We start from the raw sequence: 24,247 nt of genomic DNA on the forward strand, positions 1-24,247 counted from the left end.
GCGTCATCAACTACCCTGACATCAGTCACCCACAGAGCCATTCTGACCCAAGCAGTTCTTTTGTTTTAAGGACAAGTACAGGACAGACGTGGACAGTACACTAAGTCATCCCCGCATAGGAAAAAGAAGTTAAAATACCCTTTCAGCGGAGTCAGAGTCAAGGCGCCGTTGGGGGCGCTCCAGGGAAAGGTGGCTCTTCCCTGGAGCAGCACGGTTCCCTGGACAGAGACCCCCAGAGCTGCCCTCCTGGGCCACACCCTGCTGGGAATCTGGCCTCACTGTTTGGACAATCTGCTGCTGAGCTCTCACCCTTTGCACTCATTCTTGGGGTGCGTGAGACCAGAACCCTCAGGACTCACACAGCCCTGGGCCATAGTTATGGAATCGACCAACTTTTATTTTATGCAGAGAAATGTATTTACAGAAATAAATACTAATAAATGGAAATTCGTATTTCATAAACAAATATAAAGACGATATTTTTTAATTGTGCCAATTCTCAACTCATAGATTCTCCGGCTGACAACTCCCTCTACAGAGCAGCAGAGCACGCTGACTCGGCACTCGTGGTGCTCCGGCCTCTGGAGGTGACTCAGAGGACACAGAAGATGGGGCAGGGTGCACGCAGCACCACGCCACCCAAGGTGAGCCACCGTATGTCCATGGATTGGCGTCCTTGTGGGGTCCCGGAGCTGTGCTCTGTAGAGACCAAGTCATCAGACGTACGCATGGCCGCAAGGACAGGTCTTACCCAGTCTTTGGGGAAACCAAAGCAGCTAGCTGCAGTCTGGTGCCACCTGAGTGGGTTTTGGTGTCAGACCTACACAGCGTGGGGATCCCCTGCGGGGAGGGAGGGCTCTCACGGGGCTGCCGGCTACCTCTGGCCGCTGCCCGCTGTGCACAGTTGTGAGCTCACTATTGTCTGCCGTGCACACACCTGCAGCAGAAGTACAACCAGCGAACAGCAGTCAGACCCAAGGCTGGCGCCCCCATCGGGGCGGGAAACCTGGGCCACTGGCCTAGAAATACAAAGGCCGAGGCCAAGGCCGCAGCTCTGGGCCCTTGCTGCACACGGATGTGACGTCAAGCACAGTTCCTCCAGTTTGCTCAGGACTCCTCTGTGATGAGCAAAATAGTTAATTTGTAAAATTCTTTTGGACCAAAAGTCATAGGCCTGCCAGCTCTGCCATCCAGGGGCAGAGTGACGTCACTTGGCTGGACACACTTCAGAGGGGCGGCCGAGGACAGAGGGGAAGTGGTGCGACCATGACCTCATCAGCTGCACCTACACAGCGTCCTGGGAGACCACGAGGCTGCTGGCTTCAGGACGTGGCCCAGTGCTGTTATGCATGCCTGCACAGGACCCCGGGGTCAGAAGTAGCCCAGGGGTGGCCAGGCGCCTGCTTCCCTGAGCAGCCCAGGAGCAGGGGTGGGTGCTTGCCCTGAGGGGAGGCCCTGGGAGTACAGGTGCAGGCCTGGGCAAGGCCGGGACCACAGGCACCCTGGAGATTAGTGGGGTGCCTATGAGGTGCTGCTGGGGGCAGGACAAAGCGGCAGATCATAAGGGTCTGGATCTGGACTCAGTCCTGCAGGAGTGAGGTGCCCTGAAGGATCGCCAGCGGAGGCTGGAGCTGGAGGACACAGCCGCTCCTTGCCTGTGGGCAGATGACGCCTGCTCTTCCCAGATGGCAGCTTGTCTTTCCCTCCCCTCCAAGGACACCGTGTCTGTCCTCTACCTCTTCAGTGCCGGGCGTCTGCAGTGCAGAGTGCAGAAGGTGACTCCTCAGGGCAAGATGAAGGGAGATGAATGAGGCCTCGCCTTGGGGCTGGGCGCAGGCTGCAGGCTCAGGGAGGCTGGCGGGCAGACGGGGCCACAGGGAGGGCAGCCCTGACAGGCAGGCAGAACTCAGTGTCCTGCTGGGGCAGCAGACGACCACCACGGTCTGCAGCAGGAGGGCTGGCGATGGCGACGGTGACGGCTGCCGTTCTCGTCACCAGGTCCTCATCCTGCAGCAGAGACCAGCAGTGCTCACCGTGGGTCAGGAAGTAGTCCAAGGCCTCCTGCAGGCCCCCGACCCCTGGGGCAGGTGGATCACAGTCCCCATCTCAGAAATGGTGGCAGAGGGCAGGAGGAGTCTGAAGGCGCCCGGGAGGCAGACCTGGAGCTAGAGGCCCGGAGCCTGTGACCCCAGCCTTGGCCCCACCTCTCAGAGAGGAATGGGTCTGTCCTGCTTCAGGGGACATGCTGCGGAGGAGCTCCTGGCCTCCCTGGCTCTCCACCCTGTGTCCACGGTCCCAGGGTGAGGCCCCGCCCTTTCCCCTTCCGCCTTCCCCAGGGAGTCCCCTGCACTCTGAGCTACAGGTGCCCAGCACTGAAGAAGTGGAGGATGGACACTGTAGCGCCTCTGCCTTTGGAGGCCATGGAAACAAGACAAGCCGAAATCAGGGAAGAGTGGACCTCTATCTGCCCACAGGCAAGGAACTGCCCATGTGATCCCTCTGGTCCTGCCTCTGCTGGAATTCGGGACTCGGAGTCATGGCTGTGAGGAGGGGCTCAGATGCGGCCCTGGTCTGGGCCAGGACATCAGCTCTGATTGAGAAGTTCAAGGTCCTCTGCTTCTGTGCAGCACATTGGGTACAGGAGGGGGAGAAATGGGCACAGCGTGACAGTGTGCCAAGCCTCTCTCCTGGGACACCCTGTCCCTGCCCACAAGGACCCCATCATGTGGACTTCCCTATCAGACCAGGAGAATCCGAGGCTCAGAGGGGCCCAGCAGGGCTCATGGTCACACAGCCCAAAGGAGGCAGCACTGGGGGTTGAGGCCATCTCCCCTGAAAGCCCTGCTCTTCTCTGGCGCCCCACACAGCCTCTCCTGGGATGGGTGCTGGCCACCGTCAGAGGAGGATCCCTGGTTATTTCCCAGAATGCACACAGAAACAGTCTTAAGCATAGCACCATCTGTGAGCAGAAGATAAAGGGAACCACAGGCCAAACTCTGGGAAGAGTTTCCACTGAGGGTCACGTTCCTGGGGACGGAGATAGTTGCAGCCACCAAGTGGGACCTCTAAAACACAGGAAGGAAACACAGCCCCTCGAGAAGCAGGCCCAACAGCAGCCTCTGTGCCTTATCGAGTCCCAGGCTGCTGGGAGGAGGGATGCGTCAGCCCGGCCCTCGGACGTGACAGGGAAGAGGGTGGAGAGTCTACCTCTCCCTGATGGAGGAGGAAGGGCTCTGATAAGCCCCAGCCCAGCTGCCTGCAGTCACCACGCAGCACGTCCCCACCAGGGGACAGTGCTCTGATTAGGTCAGGGATCTCCCAACCCCCCAGGTTACCCCAGGACGTTCTCGCACTGTCGCACACACCAGCTTCTGGGGACACTGTACACGTAAACCACCACACGCACTGAAGGCCAGGTGAGTGGAGCGCACACCCCGCGAGCCGACCATGATGCGGAGGACATGAGCTTGGACTCCCCAGAACTGGTGGAGGGGGGCTGAAAGGAGGGAGAAAACGGGGCAAGACCTGAAAGAAAAGAAAGAAGCGCAGCCTGGAAGTCGTCCCTGTCACACAGGAGGCGAACGGAGCGAAATAAGAGAAGACTGAAGCAGGAAGACACCTGCAAAGGAAGATGACAGACAATTCCCGAGGGCGGTGGGGACTGGAGCTGAGCAGTGAAGGGCTGCTCCGGGCAGGGCAATGGGGTGGGGGGGCTGTGCGCCCTGCATCTGACCTAAGTGCACAGGAAGCCCAGTGCCAGGCTCGGGGCAGGAAATGAGTGCTCCACGTGGCAGGAAGCGAGTGCTCCACGTGGCCGGAAGTGAGTGCTCCACATGGCCGTAAGTGAGTGCTCCATGTGGCCGTAAGTGAGTGCTCCACGTGGCAAGAAGTGAGTGCTCCATGGGAAACAGAGCAGAGCTGCCCTCCAACCTGTCCCTAGGGAGGAGGACAGGATGCCGACGCTCACCCGAAAGCCTTCCCAGGGGCATCTCTGCTCCCTCCTTCGCCGGGAGGAAGGCGTGGCTGGGGCCATCTGCCCTGTCCGTTTAAAGAACTGGTGTGGCAGCTCCACAGAGGACCCACAGACCTGGGCCCAGCAAGCTGCGGGTTCCACTCGTCCCCTACTCCCAGCTCCCTTGCAGCGAGGGACAGGCGCATGGCTCTGCCTTGGCCAGTGAGAGGCTGCGGAGGCCTCTCCTGTGGTGTGAGAAGAGGATCACCCACCATATGAACCCCATCCCTGGGTACCCACAGAGAAGGGTTCCACGCTGCTGCGCCCGCCCCCTGCTCTGGTGTCTACCCTGCACCAGCCTTGGTGTGGCCGGCAGGTAACCGAGATGCAGAGAGCTAACCACAGACTAAGGACGGCGAGATGGGAGGTGACCGGAGGGGCCTGGGAAGATGTCTCCAAGCCTTTGTCTTTGCCCGTGAAGTCAGATCTACAGCTTTATTACTGAAGCCACCATTAGGTTGTCCTTTATTAGTAACTGGAAGCAGAAGGGACACAGTCACCAGCAGTCTCCCCAGGGTCGGCTCCAAGAGGCCCTGGATGCCCAGCCACGATGCTCAGGCCCTGCACACGCAGAGGAAGTGGTCCCTGCATATGATGGACACAAATGCTCCTGTTCTCTGAACCTTCTCTAGATGAGGTACATGCGGTACAGTGTCACCGTATGCAGGGAGCTGCTGTGGTGTGTCGTTAGGAGGTAAGGAGAAGACAATCTGCACGTCTGGTTTGCTGTTGGCTGACTCCACGGATCCGAGGCTATGGCCTCAGAGGGCCAACTGCAGTTATGGGAAAAGCACAGCAAAGATGCACGTCATCATCCCATCATCACGGGGAAAAATGGCATTCTAAACAGAACAAAGCAAGTTTTAAAGTGAAGGCTTTCACTAAAGTGCACTGTGAACATCTAGAAGATGAATTAAGATGAAGCATTTCTACCGTGGAGAACGTGGGATCCAACATGTGAATCGGCTACCCCATTCCTGGGTACCCTTCCAAAGGAAATGAAGTGGGCGTGCAAGAAGCACACACGGGCCTGGTATGCACCACTCATAAGAGCTGGGATGAAGAAGGTGGCCAACGCACAGGGAGCAGGACTCAGCCAGGAAGAAAGCATGCAATCCTGCCCTGGCAGCCCGATGACGGAACTGGACATCAGGGTAAGTGGCCCAAGCGACACCAAAGGAAAAGTCCATGCTCTTTTCACATATGGAAGCTAAAAACGTTCTCCTGAAAGCAGGATAGTACTTACTAAGTAATGGGAAGGGGCTGGGGAGGGAGAGTGGAAAGAGAGGCTGGGTTTGATCAGTGCACGCTGACATATGTATGCAAACACCACACGGAGCCCCAGTAATATGCACAATTACTGTGTGTTAATAAAAATGAAAAAAAGAACATTGGATCGTAAGGTACTGAAATTAAAATTCTCTGACCCAAGAACTCTGTATTCAACCACACTTTAATGTTATTAGCAAAGTTAACAGAATCATATTTTCAAATTTGCAAAGGACTTTGTATCATTTTGTTTTCCAGCCAAATAATAGCAAAATACCTGAGGGTAGTTTCTTTGTAAAGAAAAAAAGGTTTACTTAGGTCACCATTTTGGAGGGTAGATGTCCAAGATCAAGTGTCCTCTTCAGCCTGGCCTCTGGTGAAAGCACCATTAGCTGCCCTCACAACCTGAAGGAGGATCCCACAGGGGGATGGCCAATGCAGAAGGCAACATTGGAGGGTAGAGAGGTTCAGGGGCAGGCCTGCTCTTCCGTGACAAAGAGCACCAGGCTCCGAAAGCCCAGTGTGGATCCCTTGTGAGGGCCATGCCCTTGGTGACGTCATCACCTCCTGCTCTGTTCTGAAAGGCCCCGCCCTCTTGCAGCGTCACCACACTGGGCGGAGCTTCCAGCAGGTGGTGCTTTGAGGGACAGATGTACCCAGGCCAGCTCCAGACCCAGGTAGTGTGTAAAAAGAAACCCCAATCCACCACGAAAAAGTAAAAAGCTCTGCCGCTCCCTGGGAGATGGACAGAGTTCCAATATAAGTGTGCAGAAACAACGACGTGGACAAACATAGGCTGGGGACAAGCAGGTGGAACTGGCTTGAGTGTGAACCCAAAACTAAACACAAAGACCAAACTGTCCTGGAAACCGTGCGGTCAGCTTCAGGCCCAGGACAAGGCGGCGAGATCAACCTCTTCCACTTGCTCCCCCTCCATCCTGAGAGCTGGAAATGACGAAGCAATGCTGGAGGATCTCAAGGGGAGCAGGCTTGGGACCCAGCCCTGGGGGACACAGGGGCAGGCTGTCTTCCGCCCACCCCCCAGTAAAAGAGGACAGGCACTGTCCAGCATCCCCTGTCCTCCAAAACCCTGAAACAGGAGGCTCATCTTCCCCCAGATGGGATGGGGAGCCCTCAGGAAACACCAGGCGTGCCCACCGATGGGCCAGGGCTCCAGTGCACCCCACTCTCCCTCCCTGGCAGGCCAGGAAAGCTGACCCACCAGGTGAAACACCAGGACCCAGCAGGATGGACCCCCTCTGGGCACACAGCCTGGCTGGAAGCCTCCGTCCCCACTGGTGGAAGGTGCTCCACCCAGAGACCACTCAGTGGTCCTCACAGTGTCTGGCCGGGAAGCTCGCTCTGGACCTGCGAGCAGAAGAGCCCTGAGCCAAGAGTCCCCTCTCAAGGGACATGCCTGGCACCTTGACCTAAGGAAACCCTTTCTGCCCCTTGAGGCAGCATCAGGAGGACCAGTGGGGCCCCAGAGGTACCAGGTAAACCAAGCTGACTCCAGTGTCACCCCAGAGGCTCTGCAGTGACACTGTCACTGAAACCAGGGTGCCCAAGCCCCAGCCCAGGACCAGCACTCTGAGCCTGAACAGGGCAGCTGTCTACCAGGGGAAGCACTGATGCAGAGACTCCCAGCCAGCACCACCATGGGGGGTTCACCATCAGGGGTCACCATGGGGGGGATCGGGCTGCAGAAAGAAGCCATCGCAAAAGTGCTTCCACAGTCACCAATTCTTCTGAATGAAAGATAAGGGACATCTCAACAAATAACATAAGCCATGAAAAGAACCAGACGGAAGTTAGGGAGCTGAAGAATGCAACAGCAGAAATCAGAAACTCGCCGGATAGGACAGCAGAGATGACAGAGGTTAGACTCGATCACTGTGGTGACGGATCAGTTTCAACAGAATTCACTCCATACGAGTGACGAAGGAAAACAGAGAACGAGAAAATGGCACTTCAGGGGCCTGTCACTCACACACACACACACACACATACACACACACACACACACACACACACACACACACACACACACACATTCACTGCAATCCCAGAAGGACAGGCAGCACAAGGCTGAGGCAGGAGGATCTCGACTTCAAGGCCAGCCTCAGCAACTTAGTGAAGCCCTAGGTAACTTAGTAAGACCCAGTCTCAAAATAAAACCAAGAGGTCTGGGGATGTGGCTCGGTGGTTAAGCGCCCCTGGGTTCAATCCCCAGTACCAGAATACACAATAAGTAAAGTATATTAAAGGAGCACTCAAAGACATAATGGCTGAAAATTTCCAAATTTGTTGAAAAGCACAAACCTGTAGATTCAAGAAGCTGTTCCAATGCTCAAACAGGAAAAATTCAAATGAACCCATCCTAAGACACAGCATAATTAAACTTCTGAAGACTAAAAACTCAGAGAAACTCTGGAAAGCAGCCAGAGTGAAGTGATGCGTCCCTCAGAGTGGAAAGGAATTCAGATGACAGCCAAGTCCTCATTTAGAAATCACAGAGGCCAGAAGTAGTACAAAAGTTCTCAAGTTCTGGAGGATAAAAGAACTGTCAACTGTGGGTTTATATCTGGCAAAATTATCCTCTAGGAATGAGGGGAAATCAAAACGTCCTCGGAGGAGAAAAGCAAAAGGCATTTGTCACCCTCAGACTCCCCACTAAGGGCTGCCTGAAGGACGCGCTTCCAACAGAAAGCAAGGCCCCAGCTCAGTGGAAATGCAGGCACCACTAGCCCTTTCCTGGGCTTCATGAGTCACGGAAAGCCATCCAGGCAGAAGTCACAGCCCTGCCTGAGGCTCAAGACGGTGCTGCTGAGAAGGAGGCCTCTGGGTGCGTTTCCTGCTGCCATCACTGGATCCCTGAGATGGTAATTTATAAAGAATGGAGGATTATTTCTTACAGTTCTGAGGCTATAAGTCCAAGAGCACGGCTGGAATGTGGCCAAGACCTCTTGCTGCGCCGCAAGGGCAGCCACATGGCGGGGAGCGCGGGGAGTGGTGAGAAGAAGCTGGCCAACCTCGCCCTTTCACCATTAGCCCACTCCTGCCATCGACAGCCCACTCAAGATGGTGGCCTGTGTCTACCCATGACCTTGGTCTCCTAGAGGCCACCTCTAGCCCTGCTGCAATGGCAACTGAACGTCACATGGGCCTGGGAGGGGAGGTCCAGACCACAGAGGGACGGCAAATCGACCAGGAAGACGTGTCCTGAGGTCAAGAGCTGCTGTCACAGAGCAGCCTCTCCATAAACTGCCCACAGACAGATCTAGTGCACCCCCGATCCTGACGCCCACTCAGGTCACAAGGAAACAAGAGAACAGGACCCAGAGGGGCCAAGCTGAAAGCCGGCAGGAAAACTGCCCCAAAGAATTAGCGTAAACACAAATGAACTAAGTAGGCAGGTATCGGCAGAAAGCAGCAAGTACACGCTGTTGAGAGGAGACTCACGTCAAATTCCACAGCACAGGTGAGATAGGGGACGACATGCCCTCCAGGTAGCATTTTGGTTTGGGGGCAGGGGTGCTTGGGAGGGCAGGGAGGTACCAGGGATTGAACCCAGGGACGCTTAGCCACTGAGCCACATCCCCAGCCCTTTGGGTATATGTTTTATTTTGAGACAGGGCCTCTTTCAGTTGCTGAGACTAGTGCTGAACTCATGATCCTCCTGCCTCAGCCTCCTGAGCTGCTGGGATTACAGGTGTGGCCACCGCACCCAGCACAGATATCAACTTTAAAAAGCGGCAGTGGCCATATTAATAACCAATAAAGCAGACTTTGAAACAAAGAAAATTATTAGACGTGAAGAGAGAGATTATGCAATGATAAAAAGGATCCATCCACCAGAAAGACCACCGGTGACCTTAAGTGTGGACTGGCCAAAAATATACGTGAAACCACAAAGGACAGAGTTAGCGGGACAGCAGAGGAACTTTCAGTTATGGTTGAGAACTTTAACCCCCTCCATCCAGCAAAGGACAGGACTAGCAGAGAGTCAGCAAGGCCTAGGGCCTCAAAGCCTAGTCCACAGGCTTCCGACACATGCACCCCCTCCCAGCAGCCACGGAATGTGCGTGATTTAGACGCCTGTGGGAAACTCACCAAGACAGGCCACCCTGGAAAACCAGCTGCAGATGTCCTTTGAAATGGCAGAGTGTGTCCTCTGACCATAGTGGAGTCTCCTGAGAAGCCACAGTGGGAGACACCCGGGAGGTGGCTGGGTACAGGGAGACAACCTGCCCTTTGAACCCACGGTTCACAGGAAAAACCTCAGTCCACAGAGAATAGAACCAAAGTGGAAATACAGCACCAACTGATATCCAAGTCTCCAGGAACCAGAGGAGGGCGGGAGATAAGAACCCTAAGCCGGCGGAGGAAAGAACCAACAGAGAGCAGGAAACAAGGAGACAGGAGGTAGGAGATGACAGGGAAAGGCAATGAGAGAAAACCAGCTCCTATGGAAAAAGGAAACCAACAGACGTCTAATAAAAGCATCAGCAGTCAGGAGAGGACAGATCTCCAAGGCCAGGAGGGGAACAGGGAGGTCCCTGTGGACCCCAGCCACCAGGAAGGTAATAAGGGGAAGCTGCAGAGGATCCTACATTCAGAAATCCAGCGACTCAGCAGAATTGGTTCCTGGGCCATCAAAGCTAGTTCCTGGGAGGGGCTGCAGATGCCAAAACAGACAAAAGGCACAATCGGAATACTCCCATAATCACTAAAGAATTAAATTAATCATTTAAAGGCTCCTAAAACCTAAAGGAAATCTCCAGGCCCAGATAGTTCAGAGGGGAATTCTACCACTTAAATATGAATTAACACCAGCTTGGTATAATTTCTCTGATGCACAATTTTAGACAATCTTTCTCATAAAATAGGAGAAATAGGAATCCCTCCTAATTTATTTTGTGAGACCCGATAATGAAAACAGACAGATAATGCAAAAAAGAAAAGAAAAAGAAATTAGAGACCACATCTCTTATGAATTTGGATGTAAGAATCCTGACAGAATACTCACAGAATAAATCCATCAATAAACAAAAAGAATCAGACACCATGACCAAGCCATGCTCGATTCAGCAAGCAGGGCTGGTTAAGTCCCAGGCAGTGAGGGGCTGGGGGCAGTGAGGGGGGATGCTCATCACAGCAAGACTCAGGCCCGGGTTGCACCCCTAGCACTGCACAAAAGAAACACAGTAAAGTCCAAAACAAACCCCAAAACAATCAATCAACAGATGCAATCCATCATATCCACAAATCAAAGACGAAAAACCATATGATCCTATCAACTGGTTCAGAAAAAAGCATTTGCCAAGATCTAACACCCATTAGCAATTAAAAAAAAAAAAAACTCTCAGCAACTCACATTGGCTGAGAAGAGATCCCAGAGGTGGACCCATGTAATCACAGGGGGAAACAAGAGCCCAGACCCCGAAGCTCATCAAACAGGTAACTCCATGCTGATCATGGATTTTAACGTCAAGGGTAAAACTATGCAATCTTTAGAAATGAAAAAAAGAAAGAAGAAAACCTTTGGGATCTAGGGCTTCAGACTTGACACCAAAACTATAATCCATAGTAGGAAAATTTAATAAATTGAACCCAATCAAAATGAAAAACTTTCTCTGCCAAAACCCACGGGAAGAGGATGGAAAGGGAAGCCACCCTGGAGGTGGGCACGGGCACCTTCCAAGCAGGAGGCGGAAGCCAGAGCAGGCAGGAGGCCTCCCACATCAGCAGCACTCAAACACATCTCCAGTGCGTTGTGATGTGGTGACCCCCGTGTGAGTTCATTTATGTAAAATGTTGGAAATGGCCAAGTTTGAGAAATGGAAGACAGACCAGTGGTTGGCAGAAGTGGGGCTGGGGTGGGAGGGAGGGAGTCCGTAAAGGGTGACCGGCAGAACTTTGGGGTGATAGTGACAGAGGCCCACACATGGGACAAAACGTGCGGAGGAAACACACAGGTGTGTACACACAGGTCAGGGGACATCAGGAGAGGACTGGTGGCGTGCGTCAGCCAGGCTCAGTGGCACACACAGTGATCTCAGCGGTTTAGGAGGCTGAGGCAGGAGGCTGAGGCAGGAGGCTCGCAAGCTCCAGGGCAGCCTGGGCAACTTGACCCCGTCTCAAGATAAAATAGGAAGTGGGGCTGGGGGTGCAGATCAGTGGGACAGCCTCACACCTGTGAGGCCTGGGGTTGACACCCATCGCCCCAAACAAAACAAAATAATCCCTGTTAAGGTTTCATACAAATCAAGTATGCTAATCTCAAGACCCAAAACCCAAAAGCCCCAACATCTGAAATTCTCAAGCTCCCTCAGGATGCCACAAGCAGGAAAGTGAACAAGGCAGGCGGTAAACGGCAGGCGGAAGGGGAATACTGCGGGAGCTCACCTTCGGCCTGACGGGGAAGGTGTGCACTCAGCGCAGGTGAGCTTGGTGTGCAGAGCTGGTCTGTCCCCAGGGTATCGAGTATGTATTTGTAAATATTCTAAAATCTGAAAAAAAACTATGAAATCCAACACATGTCTGGTCCCAAGCATTTCAGAGACGGGACACCTGATCTAAACTGGGGGTTTGCAAAAGGCAAAGGAGAGGAACGTGGGTGATGGGTATGTGGGGTCTCCCCAGATGGTTGCTTATGGCTGCAGGTGAATCTGCAGCCATTCCAATACATTCATAAAAACAAACAGAACACATGCCGGACACTGGGAAATGAACAGAGACGGTACGGAAAAGCTAAAATTTCTTTTAGGAAGTCGGAAGATATTGATTCCTTGGATTTGCTATTTAGACAAACATAATTTTAAATACATATTTCATAAAGGTGAAGGCAATCAGTAGCAAAATGGTTTAGAATAAGAAAGGCTATCTTTCTAATAAATTTAAAGGATAAATATATGAAACAATATAGCAAAAGACAGAAAACAAAAAAAATGGCTTTAAACCAGAAATACTAATATAGGACCAATGGAGTGTGGATAAGCAGATATAAAATGATTAGCAACAGATTAAACTACTCTATTAAAGGGCAGATTCTCTCAGAGTGGCTTATAAGATAAATCTTATGCTATGATTCTTTTTTTTTCCATTTTTTTTATTGATTGTTCAAAACATTACAGAGCTCATGATATATCATCTTTCATACATTTGACTCAATTGGGTTTTGAACTCCCCAAATACATATTGCAGACTCACTTCTGTTACCTACTCACATTTTTACATAATGGCATATTAGTGACTGTTGTATTCTGCTACCTTTCCTATCCCCTACTATCCCCCCTCCCCTCCCATCTTCCCTCTCTACCTCCTCTGCTGTTGTTCAATTCTCTCCCCTTTTTCCCCCCTCCCCCTTGCCCCTCATAACCTCTTATAATTTTGTGTATCACTGAAGGTCTCCTACCATTTCCATATGCTTTCCCTTCTCTCTCCCTTTCTCTCCCCCCATTCGTCTTAGTTTACTGTTAGTCTTTTGATGCTATGATTCTTATAAAGAGAGAGAGAGAGAGAGACCTTAAAAAGCAGGCTATTATAAAGGAAAAGGATGGATAAGAACCCACTAGTAGAAACAAATGCCTTGTACAACTAGAACATTCTCATGATTTAGGGGTGTCCTGGTCTCTTTGTGATGCTATAACAAAATGCTGCAGGCTGGGTAGCTTTTAAACAACAGAAACTTATTCTTACAGTCTGGGGGCTGTGAATCCATGATTAAGGTGCCAGCACAAGCTGTGGCCAGGAAGGTCTGCTTCCTCGAGGATAGTCCTTCTCGCTGTATTGTCACATGGCAGAAGGGCACTTGGTACCTCACTCTTCCACAAGAGCCCTGAGTCCCCTCAGGAGGGTCCACTCCAGGACCTAACCACCTCCTTCCATTTCTGAACTGCATGTAGCATTCAGACCACAGCCAGGGGTCACCTCCTCAGAGAACCCTGCTCGTCACAACTGTTCCAAGCTGTGTAGTTCCCATGGGGACTGCCCTCTATTGATTATCCTGCTGGATGAACTCATGGAATTCACATGATCTGAAGTTATTTATTATCTGTTAGTTTAAGGCCTCCCTCTCTCTCCCACGCCTCACACCAGAATACAAATCCCCAAGAGCAAGGTCCCTGTCACCTGGCCACCATGATACCACACTCCATCCAACCCAGAGACCTGAGTAGGCTTCTGTCGAAGGGGTTGGTCATTCCACCAAAGACACGGAGTGACAGTGTCGCATACACACAGAGACACAAAGAGGAAGGAGGAGCAACTGAGGCCGGTTTCACACCACCTGTCTCAGAGAGTGTGAGCAGACGCAGAATAAAGAGGGACACACAGGGTTCCCACAGCATCATTCCGGAAGAGGGCTCGTCACTCATTCTGCTTCCTGAACTGGGAGGCCAGTCGTCCAACCCCAGCATCATTCTGCTGCAGCTGAATGCGAATGGACACAATCGGCACAAAGACATCACCCGCCAGCATCCTCGGATCACAACGCAAAGGCAAGAAATTAACAGCACGTTGAACCAAAATGTTCAGTGATGTTCTCCCGAGTAGCTACGGAAAAGAAAGAGACTAAGCACAATCATAGGCCATGTGACAAGTGACAACAGCAGTCAACAAGACCTCAGGACAGGGAAAGGCTGCACTGAGAAGAGGGTTCACATCCGAATCCCTTAGCTAATAAAGACCAAAGAGCCAGTGTCACAAAACTGTCCCTCATCACAAGAGGAGGGGAAGTGTTAGCGCAGACCAAGGGAAAATACTAGAGCAGAGAACAGGAAATAAGAAGAGCTTTTCATTCAATAGAAGAGTATATTTTCTCCCAAATGTTACTAAAATAGAGCACCATCTGGCCCGTCAGATTAATAGAAATGAGAAAAACAACAGTTACAATGGGAGAAGCTATAATGGAAAGAGAATGCTTGCCAACTAGTTTCCAAGCCACATATTTGCAAGTAACTGCTAATAAAGAGGTGATTCTGAGGACCCGGGAACTTCCTGAGGGTAAGGTAAATTTTCAAAATAGACTGAAGCACAATTAACTTTTAATGTTTATCAAACAATTACCCCCAAAAACAAGAACCGCTCTACCACTGGACTGACAGGTTATGAACTGGCTCACTCCAATTCAAAGTCTCGAGTACATTCTATACTAAATAGAGATTACTGCAGGTCACAAAAGATGACAGTTAGTAGATTAATTTTCTCACACTGGTATAACGATGTTTCCAGACCTAGCAATGACACAGAATTTCTATAAACTATAGTCTCCTTTTATTTATAAATATGGATTAAAAAATCAAAATTAATCATAAATCAAATTTTAAAATTGCATTATAAATTCAAATTACATTAAGAAAATGACCTTCCACAACAACAAATATTAGTCTTAGGAACAGAAGTTATTTAATATTAGGAAATTCATTAACTACCACCTCGTATCAGTAATTCAAAGCAGGAACCACCCGTAATCCTAGTATTACAGTCAAAAGACACTTGACAGACATTCATGACGTTAAAAATCTTTGGGTTAGAGGTTAATGTCCTGAAACACCCATCACCTCTAGAGGTTTTAGGATGACTCTGTTCCCAGTGAGTACAAATGGATCTAAGAGATACATTGCCACAAAGTCGCTACTATTTGGAGTCAAAGTCTTGCAGACAAGATAAGGTAAGAAAATTAATGGAAAAATCTAGCACTGCTGTTCTGTTCCCCGAAATTCATATACTGAAGGGTTCAAGCACCAACGTGATCGTGCCTGGAGCAGGGAGTCTTTCAGAGGCAAAGAGGTCATAGGCTGGACCCACAGGAATGACATTAGTGGTCCACGAGGGACCCCAGACTTCCCTCTTGCCCTTCTGACCACGCAAGGTTACACGGGGAAGCTGGTTGCCTACCACCCAGGAGGCCCTCGCCAGAACCCGGTCATGCATCCAGCTTCCGGAACCTTGAAGAAAAAATGCTTTTTGTTTCCATGCCGTCCAGTCCTGGGGTTATTATAGCAGCTGAACAGACAAGACGCTGCTAATGAGAGAATTCAGGAACCAGCAGACCTGCCTTCAGCTGGACGGGCAGGAGGAGATGGAAATACACCTTGAAAAATCAAATCCTATTCACCACAGCAAAAGTAGGAAAAGTAGACCCACATGGCCCCTAAGGACAGTGTGGGCCGCAGCCTGGCACCTGGCTGAGACAGGGCAGGGACATGGCTGTGGCATCTCCCTGTGTCTCCCTGGCTGAGCCTGGGAACCTCAGAACTGTCTTAGGGCATCAAGATCCCCAGAGCCGTCCGTGGTCAAGGGTGCACCAGGAGCACCACCCTGAAGCACAGTAGGCCCCGTTTACCTGAGCCGGTCAGCCTGCCCAGAGGTCCCCACCAGCGCCATGCCAGCCTTCTGCTCCTGCTGGTACCTTTAGACCCCCTCCCCCTCTTCAGGGCCAAGACGCAGGCCCTGAGGGAAGGGTTCCTTTCCCTCTCTCCTCTCCACGAGACCTCCCAAGTGCATACAGTGTCCTCGTTACCCCTACACACTGGACGCCAGAGGACAAGTGGACTGAGTAAAAGAAAATAGCTTTGAATAACCCCCAGGAGGCTCCTGTTGGCCGTGAGAATTCATCTCTGCTGGGGCTGCAGGGCCACGGGAGAACCTTGGGCATCAGAGGCAGGGCCCTGGGTCCACTCCCCAGCACCACAAAAATAAGTGATCAAATAAATTTAATAAGAAGGATTGAGCCCCTAGTGCGGGACCCTCCTGCCAGCCCCGCGGGGATTCTTTTTGTCTCTCAGCCTGAGGCTGCTGGTCGGCTCCGCCTAGCTGTGGGTTTTGAATTTACTTCAGAGAGATTTTCAACATTACCTTCGCCTTAGTTTCTACTGTAACGTGGGTTACCTGGACGTGGGGAGGAGCACGGAGCCCTGCAGCCAGGCCTCTGACCGCTGGTCTCCCCAGGAGAAGGTGACAGGAAGCCCCAGGTGCCAGCTTCCTCCTGGCTGCTGCTGGCTGCACTTGACCTTGACACCCTGCTTTCACACCCTCACATGGACTTTGTGCCTGTTTGTGTAGCAGTGGGTACCGGTTTTAGAGACCCTTTGGCTCCAATCACTCTTTCATTCCACTCTTGAAAACAGATGTATTTTAATGAGATTCGTTAACTTGAGATTTTGTTGACTTTATTGAATGATAACAGGACCCACCCTACAGCCTATGTGGAGAACTTTCAGAAAGTCCCAAGTATGCAAAGAAACAATGACAGTGACCTCGATTCCAGTCAATAACAGTTGCTCTCTACTCCATCCAGTTTTCCTCTCGGTGAACATAACAGGTACAGGATAGGTGAAGACAAGTGACTGTAAAGTGAAGTACAACAGATGGACACACAGGAACAGTGACAGACACGGAGCCGCAGGCCCAGAATGCCACAGCCAGGCCCCAGGCCCAGGCTTCCCGTGGGCTACGTTGTGTGTTTTAGGGTTTGTTTTTAGGGTATAGCCAGGGCTGTGAGTCCTAGGTAGTGTGTAACCAAGGTCACACACACTGGGATTCTGGGTAGGAACCTGAAGTCCTGAATAGTGCCTGTAAACAAGCGTCAAACTGATGACCCTGGGGGTAGGGTGCCTTCTGGTTCAGACTGTAAGTAAAAAGAGGCTAAATGAACTGTGGAGGCTGGAGCTGAGGCTCGAGCCTCCTCAGCTTGTCTGCTACCCTAACTGCATCTTCATCTTCCTCTACCTGTGGGGACCTGAGTCTGCTTCCTGGTCCAAGTCCCCCACCACCACCACCACAAACGGCCAGGCAATTACACTACAAATCCAACCTCTATGTTGGCCTCTTCCACCGACTATAACATGAGAATATTATTTTAAATAATCATACAGTATCCCACCTTTAGGGCTGTTTTTCTGGATCTCTCAGATTCCTGGACATGGCATTGATTTTCACTGTAGGATTTAAACAGGCAACAGGTGTGGCTAAGTATCACCAAGTAGCTTTCAGAACATTGTATAATTTTCAGTGAAGAGTTTTATTTATGATCCTCTCTCGGCTTTCATGCTCAGGAAGTCATCTCTGCTAGTTAATTCCTTGGATCAATCAAACGTAGCAGAGTTTATTGGAGCAAAGATTTATGAACTCATGAATCAGGATCTGTAGCCTCCAGCCAATGGAGGTAACTGCTGATCCGACGGTGCTGACAGAGGTGACCCGCAGACGGCGACACCATTGGTGGTAGCCTGGTCGCCCAGCCGGCCGCAGCTGCCTGGGTTAACTGGCCGCAGGGCTTCTTGCAACCACCAAAGCTTGGCTGCTATGCGTGGCCTGGAGGGCAGGGCCCAGTGAAGGGGCCAGTTCTCATCCCCATCCTAGCCCTTCCTGCTTAGAAATTAACCACCTGCTGACACAAAACCTCTTTTACCTTAAAAAAATCGTTTGAAACTGCAGTGTCACATGGAGTAAAACCAGTTATACTCATGGCTGTGGACAACAGAAAACCCCAAATACCAAACCCAGAGGGGAACCGAGGTCTTCGTCACAGGGGAACCGAGGTCTGCATCACAGAGGGCAATGAGGTCCCCCTCATGGCTGTGAACCTGGCTTACTGCCCTCCCCACACCTCAGGCTCCTTCAAGTCTGGTATCTCAGTGGTTCTCACCTGGGTGTGAGTGGCAGTCACCTGGGGGCCATGGAAACCAGCTGGCAGGGCGCCTGGTGCAGTGGGTCTGAGGACAGTCCAGGAACACACTGGGGAGCTGCTCCTGACCGGACGCCTCCCCTTCTCCATCGCACACTCAGTACAATCACTCGGGGATTCGGAGCGCGGTCCGCCCAGCAGACCCGTGATAGGCGTCACCGCTGAACACGGTTTAGGTCCCCCCAGGATGGCGCCAGGGAGAATAGCAGCTGGGACCCACTACTCCAGAGAGTGGCACACTGACAATACTGGGGGAGCCACCCTGCGGGTGCCAGGGGAGACGTGTGCAGAGACCTGCCACCAGCCTGCCAGCTGTCCTGACACTGACAAAGGTATTTCCTAGGTCTGGGCCCTGGCTCCAGGGTGTCACATGAGCAAGTGATCAAACACTTCCGTTGGCTTTTCCCTGCGAGGTTTGCCAGCGTTGGCCGCGGGGCCGGGTGGTCCACCTCACAGGTGAAGGGATTCTCAGACACCTGGCTCACCAGCGACTCCCTTCTCTTCCTAATGAAGGAGGGACATATGCCCACTGTTGGTATTTAGAAAATACGGGGATCCGCTGCCCGTCTTCCCACCACGGAGTCACCCCGCATCTTGCTGTCTTTCCTCCCAGTCTTTAAAGGCACCACGGATCTGGGATCCCCTGAGCCTGCCGCGATATGGGTGCCCTCTCCCATATCACGACCATGGGGCACAGAGCACCCACCGTGAGCTGCCGAGTCACAAGGCCAGGATGCTCTCTGCCTGCCTCAGCATGACAGCAGAGCCAGCTTGCCAGCGCCCCAGGTGGATGATGGCCTTGGGCTGGGGAGGACTCAGTCGGGACCAAACCAGAGGAAGATGACCAGGGGGGCGGGAGGCAGGCAAGGGCCAGACTTGGGTGGGGAGGAGGCCAAGTGGGGGGAGCACTGGCAGGTGTTTGCCTCACCTGTGCATCTCCCACGGAGGAGGCTGCGGAGCCTGAGGGAGGATCACCAGGGCCTTAGCAAGGTGATGGACAAACGGCCTAGACCTGGACCAAGGCTGGGTGGTGACCGCGCACATCCCTCTGTGGCAATGACGAGCTTGCATTCCGCTCCCTGGCCCCAGGAGCTCTGCAGAGCATTGCCTAAACACACCAGGCACCCTGGACGTCCTGTCCCCCTCACGCATTCCCACCCCCTGGGCAGTCCAGAGGCAGCTCTGTCTGCTGACACTGCATGTGTTTCATTTCTCAAAACAGAAACCCGACACCAGCAAACGCTGGTGAGGTGGCTGACTGGGGCCATGAGAGCAGGAACCTGGACCACCCTCCCACAGAGGCTCCCCTGCCTGGGCCCCAGAGGTTCCCTTGCCTGGGCCTCAGGGAACCCCCTGCCTGGGCCTCAGGGTATCCCCTGCCTGGGCCCCAGGGCAGCCCCAGCCAGGGCACACACACAGGCCGGCCCAGGCCCACTCCCCTGCCCTGGAAGGGAGAGGAGTTTACCAGGAGTACCAGGCCCTGTGGGCTGCACTGCTTCACCTCCCAGGCTGCTCAGCTTGTCCTGGCCCCGGCCACGCAGATGTCCTGGCCGAGGGAGAAGGAAGGCTCCTCGCAGGCTGTGTGTGACACGGTGGGGCCTCGCTCCTGGGCCTCTCGGGCCTCCACCATCCTCTCAGACTCATTCTGGGACCTAACTGGGCTCTGGTGTGTGGCTCAGAGGGATGGCAGAGCAGCAATGCCCCGAGGACCGCACTTAGCCACCACCGTGGACCTGCAGCACCAAGCCGAAGGCCAGACCCACCCGAGTGGGCCCCCGGCTCTTCCTTCCCTCCTCTCTGTCATTGCCACACACCAGGACCCAGCCAACTTCAAACAGTTCACAGCCCCCTTCCAAGAGGACCGCTGGCAGAACCAGCAGACACGGAGACCCGACGAGAGGCTAGTGCAAACACGGTAAAGTCACAGAGGCTCTGGAGCTGGGTGTGGGCACTCGGTGAGCCTCCCCCAGGGGGCTGCGTGCTGGGTGCTCAGTGCCACATCACGGGGGCCTCTTCCTTAGGAAGCAGCTGTATTTGTAGCCAGTTAAATTCCACCTTCACAGACGCCAATTTCCTGCAGAGAGCCAGGAGCTCATAATTTCGGGACTAGCGCTAAGCGATAAATAGTTGTTTTTGCAGATTTCATTTGACTTTATTTTACCCCTGACAGTGAAAGCTAGAATGCTGGTAAGGAAAGAGCACAGAACAGATTTGATTAGGAAGATGAGCCTCTGCCTAGGAGAGCCACTCCACAGTGACCCAGAGAGCAGCCCTGACCTCAGGCTTCCTCAAAGCCTGGGGCAAACCAAGGCTTGAGGCAGCAACACCGGGTTGAAGAAGCCCAGTTACGGGAGCTGAGCCCTCTCTGGTAGAGTCTCCACAAGGCCCCAATGTTCCTGCCTCCAGGCCCTTCACCCTGGACGGGCAGGGCCTGTGTACCAAAGGACACTGCAGAAATGACGGAGTTAACTTCCAAAGTCAGGTCATAAAAGTTGCTGCAGCTTCTGCTTTGGGGGAAGCTGCCAGGTCAGGGGGATGGGCAGGCAGCACTGTGGAGGGGCCCCTGCGGGTACCGGAAGCCTCTGTCAAGAGCTGGCACCCCTTGGCCAGCCATGCCAGCGAGCCAGCTCCAAGTGCATCCTCCAGGAGCAGCCAAACCTTCCAATGGCTGCAGCACCAGCCCATACCTGCACAGCACCCTCCGAGGAGCCCCTGAGCCAGAGCCACCCAGCAACAGCACCTTCTAGTTCCCGGCCCACAGATTCCACGTGGCACAGTAAGTCTTTACGGTTGTCTCTGTCTCTAGACTTTGGTGTGATGTATTATTAACGCACCCATAAACCACAGATATTCCCTTCCAGGTAAGCAACGTGTATCTGTTTCCATGGCAACCTGTCTCTGGCGGGAAGCCTGGTGGAGCCTCCTACGCAGGATGGACCTTTTAGAGCACCAGCTCCTCCTGATCAGCATCCCTGCCTGGGCACCATGGGCACAAAGCTGACCATCTGCTCCTCTCCCTGCTCCCCTTTCCTGCAGCCACTATGGCAAAGCAGGCGCACACGTGTAGGTGCACACACATGTGCAGACGCACACCCGTGCAGGTGCACACATGTGCAGACATGCGCGCACACACACACCCACAGCTTTGGTTTAAACCAGGAAACCCCCCAAGCCCCAGGGGCGTGAGCCTCTCCCAGGAAGACTGGGGGCTCAGGATGTTCTGCAAACTGCTTCCTGCCTCTGTGTGGGCATGCGGCAGGGGAGGCAGGGGAGGCTGAGCACTGAGGACTGAGAGCCGCTCCTGCTCCTGCTTGCTGAGCCGTAAGCTCTGAGCCTGTGAGCACAGCGGGAGAGAGCAGCTCTGTGCAGCCTCTCTGGCCTCACTGCCGTGTTCAGAGTGGAATGTCTTCCTCTGCTCTTTCCCACGCCCCATCTTGCCACCCTGGGCCAGGACAAGGGTCTTTGGTAAAATGGATACACGGAGTGTCTATGAGCACATTAATGTGTCCCAGTCATGCCAGAGGCCATCAGCACAGTGTGAGAGGGACGCTTGCCCTGGGGGCACTCCGTGGAGACCCTGGAAGAAGTGAGCAAAAAGTGAGCCATGTGAGGGGGAAGGTTAGGGCTCCTTTCTCTCAGTGTGCAGCCAGGACGAGCACTCAGGGCCTTGGAGCATTCTTGTAGATCAGAGTGGCCCTGGGGGTGGCCACGGTAGGAAGCACTGGGGGCGAACAGAGAGGGACATCAGGAAGGGAAGGTGCCCTTGAGTTGTGGACCCGCCTGGGCTGGGAGACGGCCAGGGGAGCGAGGTCTCCATCATCTCTCTGTGCTCCCTTCCAGTTCTGTCTGTCTTTCCAACCGTCACGGCATAACTGGAGGGCTACGGGAGCAGAGGAATACTCTTGTCACATGGAGTGGGGTCCCAGGGAGATTCCTGACCCCAGTGAGAACCCAACATCAGTGTGCGCCAGCGCTGTGCCCCTGCTGCCGCAGGACCTCCTCCGGGACCTGGCCTTGTCTCTGCTTGTCCCCTGCCACTTGGCTTCCCTTGGAGAGCTCACCCAGCGGCTCTCAGGAATCCCACCTCTGGGTCTCCAGCACAGCCTCCTGATGCTCCAGACCCTAAGGGCTGTCCACCCCTCCTACTCTGCATGTCCAATCTAAAATCCTCCTCTGCGAAGGCGTGTCTGTGGCCCTGTTTGTAAGAGTGAGTTGGGAGATTTGTGGCAGCGTCCCCCTTTGGCTCCCCTCAGGCCCCTGTCCATTCTGCCCACAGGGCCTAAATCACCCCATCCTCACTGCACCCCCCTTCTGACACTCAGGGAGCAGGCCTGCAACCGTACCTGCCGTCACCCATGCTTCTCTCCATCTGGCAAGTGGGGTTCCCGAGAGCTTCCTGGTACGTCAAGGAACAAAGCAAGTGCCGCCATTTTGCAAACCTCCTCTGTGCCCCCAAGACCATGCCTCCCTGCCTTCGGGGACCTCTGTTCACTCCACCACTGAGGGCCCCTGTGGGCCATGGGCCAGGCCAAGGGGCTCTGACGTGAAGTCCTGGCTTCAAGGACAGTACAGTCTGGTGACCACCACACCCACTCACCACTCCCTTGTTTTCTCTCTGAATTGCATTCCTTCCGCCAAACTCTTAAATGGCCAGGACTTGGTCTTGAATGCTTTTTGTAAAACTCACAATGACCGATGAGCCTTCAGGGTTTACAACAAGCTCTTAGTCAATACTTGTTGGTTAAATGCAAGTTGAGTGACAGAATAAGACAAGAGAGACTTGTCACCTGGAACCCTTACTAGGTCACAGACATAGCCCTGGTGCAGAGGGAAAGTCATATCAAGAAATTAAAGAAACCGTACTGTGTTTGCACAGTGTTTTACGTGCCTAACCAGTAATTCAATTTAACTTGACAATTTATTTGACTCAAATTATTAAAATAATGATGACAAACCATTTCCCAAATTTCACAAAATAATATTTACATTTCAAAATTAGAGAACTAATGTGAAAATCATTTCGTAGAACTCTAATTAGAATGTAGATATGAGGAGTCTCCTAAGCGATTTTACAAGATAGAAATAAACGAATTGAGAAGCATCAGCGACAAAATTGTCAATGAAACTGTTCTGTCATATTAAGAGTGAGAGTGTGATAGGGTCCAGATGCACGAGGCCACCACGCCAGGCTCTCAGCAAGGACCTCCTAGAACCAGGGTCAAGGACAGAACTGGGTCAGAGATCAAGGTATCTTTTTAAATGTCTCCAGGAAAAAGAATCTGAAGTGGAGGAATCTCCTTTCTCCCCAAGGCAAAAGTCTTGCTATCAAGAGGGGAGATGTCCTACCCCTCTGAACCTCAAATGAGTGGAGTTCCCATTCCTCCATCAGAGGACACAGCATGGACCTTAACTGAGGCACGTCGCCCCCTGCTCAGAAGAGAGCTCGTGTGCTGCACAGAAGCTCAAGAACTCAGACTAAGTCAGTTCCAGACACACATTTCTGTCAAATTTAACCTTTAAAAAAATGTTCTTACCTGCCAGAATATGCTGTCTATTGTGTTTCCAAGAAAACCATCACGACCTTCTGAAGACACCAGTTTGGGCCCAAGAATTGTCATGAATTCATCAAAATCCACCTGGCCATCTCCTGAAAGAAAGAGACATGGCTGTAAGTGGAAAAGTGGCTGAACTTGACCTCCTGCACCCAGCAGTAAACACCTCTACCCTCTTCGCCTTGGCCTGACCTCAGGAAGTGAACAAGAGCTGGAGGCACTGCTAGAAATTGTCCAACGTCCTTACAACACCCCAGTACCAGGAGAAACCAGCATTGCTGGCATATCTACTACCCACGTTCCTAACCCTAGTGCAGTCACGTGCCCCCGAACATTGCGTTGGTCAGCGAGGCACACACAAGGGATTATCAAGGAAGTGAAAAGTTCTTATCGCCTGGTGACACAGCCATCCTTGCAGTGTCCCAGCCCAATGCACCATCAGCACATCTCTGCAGACGCTGGTGCAGACACACGGTGCACTGCACTGCCAGTCATGCCCACGTCCAGCACATACTGCTTGATAGCAGTAACAGGTAAGTGCTCTGGTGTGTGTGGACTGTCCACCCCTTTCCCTTACTTGAGAGTGAAGAGCAGGGGGCCGCTTGTGCAGAAGCAGCCTCACACCTCTTGTTCACACCTCCTGCTCGTATCGTTTTTTTCTCTCGTGATTGGATTAATTTCACATTGTTTTTTTGTGTCATGGCCTTAGAAGCAGCAGGCTGT

At 52.7% G+C, this 24,247-nt stretch overlaps 1 protein-coding gene across 7 annotated transcripts in view; it reads right to left on the reverse strand.

Annotated features, from left to right (window-relative positions):
* Positions 1-24,247, reverse strand: part of Caln1 (calneuron 1) — a 319,860-nt gene that overhangs the window by 98,343 nt on the left and 197,270 nt on the right. For 5 of the 7 annotated variants that reach the window (XM_078023952.1, XM_078023954.1, XM_078023955.1 and 2 more), the window contains exon 4: positions 23,507-23,619. In XM_078023952.1, the coding sequence (XP_077880078.1) occupies positions 23,507-23,619 (113 nt within the window). Of the gene's footprint in view, positions 1-4,446; positions 4,855-22,871; positions 23,179-23,506; positions 23,620-24,247 lie in introns of those variants that run through there. The other 2 variants (XM_078023958.1, XM_078023957.1) reach the window with 2 other exon arrangements.

Source organism: Ictidomys tridecemlineatus, chromosome 10 (assembly GCF_052094955.1).
Source record: "Ictidomys tridecemlineatus isolate mIctTri1 chromosome 10, mIctTri1.hap1, whole genome shotgun sequence".
NCBI lineage: Eukaryota > Metazoa > Chordata > Mammalia > Rodentia > Sciuridae > Ictidomys > Ictidomys tridecemlineatus.